Raw genomic sequence first — 10,788 nt, 5'->3', positions numbered from 1 at the left:
TCAAAAGTGCAAATTTTATTTTTCAAGACCTTTTTTATTTCTGTTATCATTTAACATATTCTAAACCGTTACTCATTTACCACAAAGCTGCGTTTGCGTACAATTCAAGTTTTTGCGACGGACGCGCCCTCAGGCGCGTTCAGAGCTATGTCATCTACACATAAAATTTCGTCGGCTACAATCGAGCAAGTGTCCCCAACCGAATAACAGCCAAAGAAATAGTACATGAATTTTATCCTATGAAACTCCCATACTTTGTCGGAATATCTTAAAAACTTCCATATTTTGCCTTTTCATTTTCAAATTAAGTTATCCAAGTTAAAATATGAACGTATTTGATTGATAAAAACGCTGTAGCCTCGTAGTATTATTGCGCAATATGCAAATAACTGCTGAACGATTTACCGCTGTCGAAAAAGTAGGATAGCAAATTATGCTATAATTAAGGAGTAAGCTCAATAATTCCTTGAAATTATAAGTATTTCTCAATCAAACAAAACATTTTTATTAACAGATCAAAAGTTTTTCGTGACTCAGCAATTCTAGAATATCTCGCATATTAATTGCATTATTTTCTAGGTCACGATATGAGTTAACCTGCTAATATGATTTGTGAGAGATTATAATAGCCTTCGATCTGGGATAACACTATTCTAAAAATAGATTTTTCCCAATCACCGCTACATCACCTGTGCTGACTTTCGGACAAACAATTATGTAGTACGCATTATACATGAAATAAATCAGCGGATACTTACTTTGTTTACATGCAATACTTAAATTTCATACAATTGTAAGAAGCAAACAAGTTGAATAATAAATAAGTGTGAAATTGAAAGGGACAACTAAACACTGTACGTAGTGCTTAAGTGACATTTAAATTAAAATTAAAACAATGTGCTCTGGCCTCTACATCTTTACCTTGTAAATGAAAAAAAAATCTAAAAAATACACCATTGATTGCTGATGGTTTTAAACAAAAATATTTTTAAAGAGAAATAAAAATACTAATGACATATTTTATTATCTATATGCCAACTATGATATAAAACGAAGCTATTCTAATTAACATTCTCGCATAATTATGTATTATGCTTGAAGTTTATTTGCATGGTTTTTTTTTAGAAATATTTTGTTGACAATTTTTTTATTTACAAATGAATCGGAGACACTGATTTACAAGTTTGACTAGAGTTTTGAGGCATGAATTTTATTCTGTATTTAAAATTGTGGACGTGTTCTGTTTGAAAGTAGAAAATCTGAATGATATCAGATTGGGACACCTAAAATAGATTGCTCTACAAATCTTGAACTTGTATGGAACAAATTGTCCCTGTTATATCTTTTGTGGGTTTTTTTTCTGAAAAAGCCTTAATGTCTCCCCGGTTGCATGTCCGTCGCATTTAGTGCATTCAGCACTTTGATTTGTAATGGGGTCAAAATGATTGATAGCATTTTTGCATATAATCACAATCATTTAAATTTCAATAACGTATGCATTATCATTTATTTGCTTATACATTTTTAAATTATTGCCTTCCCCTGAAATATTAACAGGAACATAAAATTGAGTCTTACACTTTCTACAACGGTCTCACTTTTTTGTTCTACACGGAGCACGCATGTGCACAATATTTCTGCTATTGCGTTGAGAATATCTTAATGTAAAGCGCTCTCACCAACAGCCAAAATCACTTTTCATTTAATTAAGGTAGTATGTATGAAGAAATTGTCATTTTCAGCATATATAAATGACAAACTTTACTTGTTTACAAATTTATTTAGTTTATTTAACAAATTAACGTAACAATTTCATGTACCTGAGCAATTATTCAACAAATTAACGTAACAACTTCATGTACCTGAGCAATTATTCAACAAATTAACGTAACAACTTCATGTACCTGAGAAATTAATATCAATCAAAATAACAGCATAGAACCGCCAACCTGAGACATAATATTCAAAACAATGAGGTCATACTTAAAGTGATAGAGATATACAAATTTAAAAATAACTTTTTTACAGGAAGTCAGAAAACCGCTATGGTCTTAAAGTAGTTGTCGTGGTAACAACATTTGAAATATCCCCGATGTTACCACTGTCATCGAACGCACGCACAGCGAACACATATGTCCGAGCAAACACCTTGACGTCCCACAAAAAGATCTCAGTCTCTGTGGCGCTTGATTTCCCAGCAATCGTCTCATTTGCAACATGTCCGGTGCCATCATAACTTCCGGTAGAAATATATTTTAGGAACGAGCGTACGTTATTGATGTCATATCCTATATAAAGGTGGTAGCCGAAAGCTGAAATAATACAACTAAAGTACTTGTTCGAATATCTAAAAAGATATCTATGATGACTGAAGCATAAATATAGATATAATGAAGTTAAAGATTAATATATATCCGTTTAACATAATTTGATTTCTTTCCTTTTCCTTTAGTCAAAAAGATATAATACCATATAAACACTTGTATATCTATCAGAAATATGTGGTTATTATGTTAATGAGTGCAGTTACTTTTATCGTAGTACAAGTCCTTAACAAGTTAACCATTCCGTTTTTAAAAACGCGTGAGTGGTTTCTTTACACTCACTTGAAATATATCTTAAAACACATTAAATCGTATAATAAGAGGGATCTTGATATAAAGGGGAAGTACTCACGTTTTCCATGATCAAAGTCATCACCAGGTGTTGTCCATTTTAGTACAATACTGTTCCTATATGGAATAAACGTTACTGCTTCCAAGTCGGTCATCCTGGATGGAGGTATGACGTCACGATCTTTGGCATGCATATCGTTTATCCCTATACAACTGATGTGTACTGTACCAGCTGGTATTTGGCGCTGAAAATTGCTCTCAATTAGACTATGAGTGTTATCCTTCTTTGTGTAACCTTTTTCTGTTGATAAAGAACATCACATATAAGTAAAATATCAAAATTATTTAACTGAATTTGATGTTAATGGATAGATCTTTATATGACCCTTACCTTTCTAAGTCAAATTATTAGTGCATTTCAATAAGAATTTCATCACAAAGTATTTGTTTAAGCCTCAGTCTCACTTACTCCCGGCAGTGCCCAGGACCATCCCGGTAAGTAACCGGGATGATCCGGGACGATCCGGGATGAAACTATTGTTGCGGTCACACTTACCCCGGCAGCACTTCCGTAGTTCCCTACTAACCACCCAGGATGCGCTCCGGATTATCCAGGCAGAGCCCAGGTGAAGCTACGGTTCATGCCGGTGCTTCCCCGGTCGTTCCCGGATGACGCCGGAAGAGCCCCGGTTGACCCAGGCAGAGCCCCGGTCGATCCAGGCAGAACCCTGGCAGAGCCCAGGACGATCCAGGCAGAGCCCCGATAGAACCCCGGTGGATTGAAAACGCCCGAAAATGATAACATTGAAACATAATTTTTATCTAATATAATATTTATTATTTCAGAATAGTAATTCATGATGATTTTCTGAAAAATTCTTATGCTATACTGGATAGAAGGGAAATGGGAAGGCTTTTAATGCAAACAAGTGCAATCATCGCAAATTGTCGTTATTCTTTTGAAATGATCCGGGCTTTGCCGGGGCTCTACCGGGATCAACCGTAGCTCTACCTTTATCCTCCGGGGCTCTGCCTGTAGTTACCGGGGCTCTGCCGGCATATACCGGCGCTCTACCGTAGCTCTACCGTAGCTCGACCGTAGCTCTACCGGCTATATCATACCCCGGATCATCCCCGGTTTGTGCCGGCAGAGCTACGGTGCTTTCCCGGTATAACCCCGGTCGTTCCCGGCAGAGCTAAGGATGAAGCCGGCAAAGCTATACCTTCCCGGATCATCCCGGACCACCCCGGGGATATTAAATATTTTATTCCATCCGGGTTTGAATGCCGGATGTTCCCGGATCATCCCGGATCATCCAGGACGTTGCCGGCAGAGTTACGGACGTACCCCGGTTGTTCCCGGTCGTACCCCGTTCGTTCCCGGATCACCCCGGACGTCTACCGGGGCTCTGCCGGGATGTAAGTGAGACTGTAGCTTTACAAAAGAACACATGTCAATGTTTGTGGTTTTCAAATGAAAGGTCAGAATAGGGATCTATGGGTTCTGTTTCCATTTCTGCCATTTCTAACATTCCTTCAATAACAATGGAACGTTTTTCTTTATTTTCAGCTTATTACTTTCTACACAAAGCCGTGGTGTACACTTACTTTGATTTTTCAACACACAGAATTAGTTTGTTTTTTCTTCTTGCATTTGGTAAAATATTAAATGATTGAAACTTTTTTGTACACTGTATGTTTGTGTAAAGATATACTATGAAAAAATATAGAGGGAAACAAATCAAACAAATCAAAAACCTCAACCTTTTTGTCTTTGGTGGATGCTTTACCTTTCTGTGTGTCTCCTCTAGAGTTACTTGTAACCATGTAAGTCACGTGATATGATCCATTGATTCTTGGAGCAATAAATGTACGTGAATATATTCCATCATTCTTAGAAATGTCGAGTCCTGAATCAGATTGGTGCAAATAAGTAACTTGGAAGATGATGAAAACTTGTTGTATATTTATAATATTTCATAATTTTTCAACAATATAAAATGTAAAAATATTTATATAACATCATATTTTTCAAAGTCTAGGTGTAATTCGGTAAATGTCGCTGTTTTGCAGTGTCAAAAGATATGAAAATTGTTTAAGTTACCATGGAATGTTTAGTTTAATTATTTTTGGTTCTAGCAGGTTAAGCGGTAAGATTAAAGCAACTCTGTTAGGGATTTGGTTTATTTGAATGTTAAAGGGATTTATTTACCTGCTCCGTTGTCCAGTAAAGTGACATGTTCTACTTTCATTTCCGGTGTCTCTATCTTGGCCACAACTGTTAAACCTGTTAATGGACTCGAACCTTGCATTGCATCAACATGTAGTAAAATGACGTTTTCGTATTCTTTGCCAGTTTTTACTGAATGTTTCAACACAATTGGGTCTATTTCGGTTTGTTCTTCTTCTGATATTACTGTAACACGCACATTCTGAGAACTCCGGGATGTTTGCATCACCGTATATGTCCATGTACCTACCTTTAATAAAACATATTGTCTATAAGAATGCAAATATGCCAATTCCGTAAGCACATGTTTATTTGCACATATTATTCGTTATACTCTACTTTTGAAAAAAAGTCTGGTTTAAACATTAGAAAGAAAGAATTGGCCTTAAAAAATAAACTATACCAGGAAAATTATCGACATGCTACTAGTTTCAAATCCAAAGTTTATATATATTAAATTCTTATTACTTCCAAAACCATTACTCTTCAGTTACAATGATAATTTCTACGAAAGATTGCAAAGCTTAGAAAAAAATACATATCACCCTTACCTCTGTGAATTCCAGATGAAATCTAATCACTCTTAGATCATAATCTATAGTACATACATCGTCCTCCACACCGTAAATAACATCCGACGGTGATCTGAGATCTATGTTCGGCTGGTCAGTGTCATAGTGAAATATGAATGTCACGTGATTCACCAATGTTTGATCAATCAATACAGAGTTTGAAACCGGTACCATGTTTGACAGATGTATTGAATCCGTGGTAATCTGAAATGTAAAAGTATAGTATTTGCTATGTATGTGTATAAAGCTATTTGAAAAGTATCTGCTGACTATAATTTAAAACATCATTGTTTGAAATTCAAAAATGAACACTAATCAGTTAAAAATTTGCTTTTTCTCATTCAGCGGCCATTTTTTGATGTTTTCATTACTTTTACTGTAGTTTAAAAATAAAATGTATTAAGTATACTTACAACTATTTTTCTTGGTGTTTCTTCTAGGATGATATTCCTTAACCTGTCTAAAAGAGTATGTCCAACTTTCTTTCCTACAGTATGAAGATTGTCTGAAATACAAAATCGCAGTTGTTGTTTACATCATTTTATTACATGTTTTGCAGTAGATTACTGAATTATAACGATTAATTATATTCTGATAATTTCACAGTAATGATTACCAAATATAATTTCACAGTAGCCGAACTATATTTGGCGTAAAAATAAAATATTTATCATTAATGAATGTTTTTTTCAGCGGAAATGTAGTCAATCATAAAAAAAATGTACGTGATAACTGTAGTTCGTAAATATTTACGAACGTTGTGCTGAAAAACATCTAAAATCTAAAAATAATCATGGAATTATATTTTGCTTCAACATTGTGACGTCATTATTTGATGACGTCATGAAGATAACAGCATGACGTTACGCGGCAAAAATCAGTAAAATGGTGTTAAAATCGTTAAAGAATCATGAAATAAACAGAAAATTTGTTTGTTTTACATGTAAGATCAATAATATTTCACTCGTGAACCCCAGCTATTATATTTTCACTCGTGGCTACGCCACTCGTGGAAAATATTGCATCTGGTGTTCACTCGGTGAAATATTTTTCGATCTTACACTGAAACAAACAAATATCCTCTATATTATTATTATAATTATCATAATTATCATTGTTTTTATTATTATTTAATCAAATCTTTGTAAAGAAGGCTGAATAATCGATCGTTTATAACACTTTGTGCTTGAAAAGAAGGCTGTAGAGTCCAATCAAAACAAATGGATACTAGTACTCAATCATAAGTGCAATTTATACATTTATACGTTTTATAAATTTGTAATATTGTATTGTAAACAAGGAAGAAATACATATTGTTTAAACCAAAACGGACGGATGGACGGACGGACTATCGGACGGACGAACGGACGCTCGAACACAGATGCTGAACACAGATGCTGTTCTCAGAGAAATGATTCAACGATGCATTTACGTTTGTTTCATTTCATTAAAATCGTTTTCGTTTGAAGCTAAAAAATATGTATTAATTTACAATATATAGCATTATTAAAAATGTTCGTATAATATCACTTTTACCAGTTTTGAAAGTTAAAAATGTATTTACCTAGGTTACCAGCAATGGGGTTATATTTGTTTAATATTGCTGAGAATTTTAAACCCTTCTGTTTTGACTCGGTCAGCATTTTCTTGAGTTCAGATGATTCTTTGTCTGTGACAAGTATTAAGTGTGTATCATTTTCTTTTGCCTCTTCTTCCATCATCTTTAATAAAGAAAACATATGAACAAGAATTAAGATTTAAAAAAGCTAAGATAGTCAATTTGTGTGTGCACTCAACACGCAAAATTCACTTCTTATATTCTTATGAAAAAAATACAGAACGTCTCATTCATTAGACTGGAAAAAAAAAATAATTATAGTTGTTCCGGGACGGTTGGATTTGTAGGTTTTGTAAGATTTCCAAATTCTTTTCCGTTGTATTTAAAATTTTCCGAAATAGGCAGTTGTACAGAATGAATACAAATGTATATGTGCACAGCAATTATTTCAACTATACGTCATGTCTAAGGTTAGTTATTTTAAAGATGCATACCTCCAGATAAGCCAAAATATTTCATTAAAATCAAACCTGATAAAAATGTTCCAAGATTTTAGAAAAAGTAAAAAAATTCAAGACTGAAGTAATAACTTAAATGTAATGTGCGATAAATGATTAATTTTTCAGTATTTACAACCATATTTCTACTGCGTTACTAACGCAGTAAATGTTATTTTCGATCATTTTGAAGTTATCTTAATAATCTACGTGGGTGGTGATTGCTTTTTGTATTGTGTAAATTGCTTCTTTTTCGTTACTTGATATTTTTTTAACTTTGAAATACATTTTCAAAAAAATTCGGGAAACTTTAGCATAATCTAAAGTCATGCTACTTTAACCTTTCTTCCTGTACCAAGTTACCTGTACTGTCTGTGTAATTTGGTCAGTCAAACTGACTTTGTATGTAGGTGAATGGTGTTTCAGATATGATTCAATATTTTCAACAGATTGAAGTTGCTGGTGAGATATCCTGCCGTCCACATGTTTTACTAGAACTATCTCTATATCATGGATGGATGATTCCTGCTTAAGATGGCCGATGGTTAGATGAATGTCAGTCTAAAATATAAACAGATGAATGTCAGTCTTAAATATAACTGATTACAATTAGGCAAATACGTTTACTTTTTATATTCCTTAAACTAGTTTACATTCACTTTAAGAAATCAGTTGACTGATGTCATTTGCTAATAGAAATAAATCATATATACTATCTTTAGATTTTTATCTTTTGTCTTAAACAATACAAAATACCGTTCATGTTTTGGTTAAATGTTTATACCAGGTACTAATGGACAATTTTTAGATAAGCAATATTAAAGAGTATAAAACTATATTTCTGCGGTAAAAATATTGTTTGAATTTTGAAGAGAAATACTTAAAAAATGCTTGTATGTAAGAAAAATGGTAGTATCTTGCCTAAACTGCTTGCTTAACGGGCAAAACCCTACTTAGGATAGAAGCATAATATCTGCATAGTTGAATAAGAGAGACATTCTATGTTACAACTTTTTTGAGAATCGACTATAAGATTATGGGAACAAAATAATTTTACTGTTGATAAATTTTATAAAAATATTTCATAAAATATAGCTTTATACCCTTTAAAATGCAAAAACTTTTAAAGTTCTTGGTGCTTATTTTGTTAACATGAATATATAAAATATCACCTGCTTCGTCAAAGACGGGTCTATCAATATGGCTGCCCTGCGTTTTCTTCCAGGCGCTCTCATTACAATAAAAGTCGGTTCTAGTTGAGCGTCTAGACGACCATGAGGAGGATTTCTTCCATTTCTAAAATCGTCTGTTTGTGTAATTATATTCCACGTGCTTCTGTGTCCACACAGTCTGTTGTGTTTACTCGGAGCTTCATAATTGTGCTCTGTCATATAGTCCGTATGGTTGTCGTCGCAAAATGTTTCGATCTTAAAAGATATCAAAGACAGAAAATGTTCAGTATCATATTTATTAATCATGGCACATGTATTTTAGAAAACCTATTGTTTATGTATCTTACTATGTATCTTACTTCAGTGTGGTACTTGAAAATTAAAAAAAAATGTTAACATCGTCTGCGGAGTACGGTTGTAGTTATTGGAACTTTGTCGTTACGGACGATAGAGAGTAGCTAAATGACAACAGTGACGCTGAAAAGTAATTCATTAAAGTTAAAGCTGAAGTTGAAGGAAGAGAAATTAAAACATAAGTGTCCTCAAATGATACAGTCAGCCTATTGAATATTCCTATTTATAATTAGAATTGAATTATTTTTACGAGTAAAAATCGCATGTTAGGGCTTCATGAGTATTTCATTTATTCAATCATAACATTAATTACCGGTTGCAATTTGGTTTTTCATTTTTTAATTTTTTTTTCCATTTAAAAATCCAAATCACTATTTTGATCTAATTTCTTTTCTTATTTAATATAATCAACACAATTATTAAATATAGATATGTTACATTAGTGATATATTGGTGATCCATTATAGATGCCTTTGTTCTCTGTCTGGTAGGATACGGTCTCCAAAGACACTCGCGTTCATACAAGCCTGTCACATTGTCGACGGATGCCACCACGTGAGCGCTCTGTGCCTGAGATGCTTAAATAAAATTGTTTTAAACATAGAATTAAAAAAATGTCAACTCGCTCTACCGGTAACTTAATCGTATTTTTTCTTTTATTGCTTTCAAGTAAATAGTTTTATTCTCAATTCTTTATTAAATTCCAAAGACGATGATAGCTAAACACAGTTGTGTATATAAACCTGCAACTAGGTCTATAAAACTTTTGACAATATGTGACTGGAAACACTTTTGTAAATTCCTGAGAATCATTTTACTCTGTTGTTATCTTCTAAAATTTAATGAGTTCATTAAATAACTGTTTACTAATATTTGTGTTGCTGTGATTACATTATGACCACAGCAACAAGATGATGATTATAAATTGGAGGCTGACTATGAACAACCACATACTATGATGATAGTCATGGTGATTATGCTGAATATGATAAATATGATGATGAATATGATGATGATGATGAAGACATGATTTTTTATGAAGATGATGATGGTTATGATCATAATGAGCATGATTTATATGATGAATATTATTGACGACGACGACGATGATGATGATGGTGATGGTGGTGGTGGTGATGATGATGATTATGATCATCATTTATATTGTACAGTGTATATGATAAATATGATGATGGTAATGATGAATATGATGACCATGATGAACTGGAAATACTTACGTAAGTAACATATAGTGTGGGCGGAATCATTTTTCTGTACCAGTCCTCTAAGCTGTATGGTACATCTGATTGCCTCTGGTCGCCCATTTGTCACTGATATATAAAACTCGCTTTCACCTTCTTCGGGGTATTCTTGAAACACACCCCAGCGGAATTGGGCGAAAGCGTGGATAAAATACTTTGCTTAAATGAACAAGGATGGTGACACATTATTCTTAAGACCGCACAGACATAAATTGCTTTAAAGGCACATCATGCCTAAAATCAAATAAATTGTTACTTCTTTTGAAAGGGAATACATGAATTTAATAATGTTTAAATAATAGTTTTTGAGAAATGATAGATGTTTGAAACCTAAAAAGTAGCGATAAATGTAAAATAAATTGTCATAAAAATTGCAAAACTTAAGGGACGTCCGTGGCTCTGTGATTTAAGGTCGCCGACTTCAAACCATCTGGCCCTCGCCGCTTTGGGTTCGAATCCCGACAAGTACTTTGAATTATTTCATGTGCGGAAGCTATCCTGCTAGCTAACGGAACGTCCGTGGTTTTG

At 33.6% G+C, this 10,788-nt stretch overlaps 1 protein-coding gene across 1 annotated transcript; it reads right to left on the bottom strand.

Moving 5' to 3' along the window:
* Positions 1-1,617: 1,617 nt before the first annotated feature.
* LOC132742367 (calcium-activated chloride channel regulator 4A-like) lies at positions 1,618-10,596 on the bottom strand. The gene is made up of 11 exons (XM_060730742.1): positions 10,237-10,596; positions 9,437-9,576; positions 8,645-8,899; positions 7,836-8,033; positions 6,982-7,138; positions 5,831-5,922; positions 5,397-5,621; positions 4,828-5,095; positions 4,406-4,525; positions 2,677-2,916; positions 1,618-2,312 (listed from the first exon to the last, which is right to left on the bottom strand). The coding sequence occupies exons 2-11, from the start codon at positions 9,458-9,460 to the stop codon at positions 2,044-2,046; spliced, it is 1,848 nt and encodes a 615-aa protein (XP_060586725.1). The 5' UTR covers positions 9,461-9,576; positions 10,237-10,596; the 3' UTR covers positions 1,618-2,043.
* Between the last annotated feature and the right edge of the window lie 192 nt (positions 10,597-10,788).

Source organism: Ruditapes philippinarum, unplaced genomic scaffold (genome assembly GCF_026571515.1).
Source record: "Ruditapes philippinarum isolate M1 unplaced genomic scaffold, ASM2657151v2 ctg1363_1_1_1_1, whole genome shotgun sequence".
In the NCBI taxonomy this organism is placed as follows: Eukaryota; Metazoa; Mollusca; class Bivalvia; order Venerida; family Veneridae; genus Ruditapes; species Ruditapes philippinarum.
This window is presented reverse-complemented; position numbering and strand designations above follow the sequence as displayed.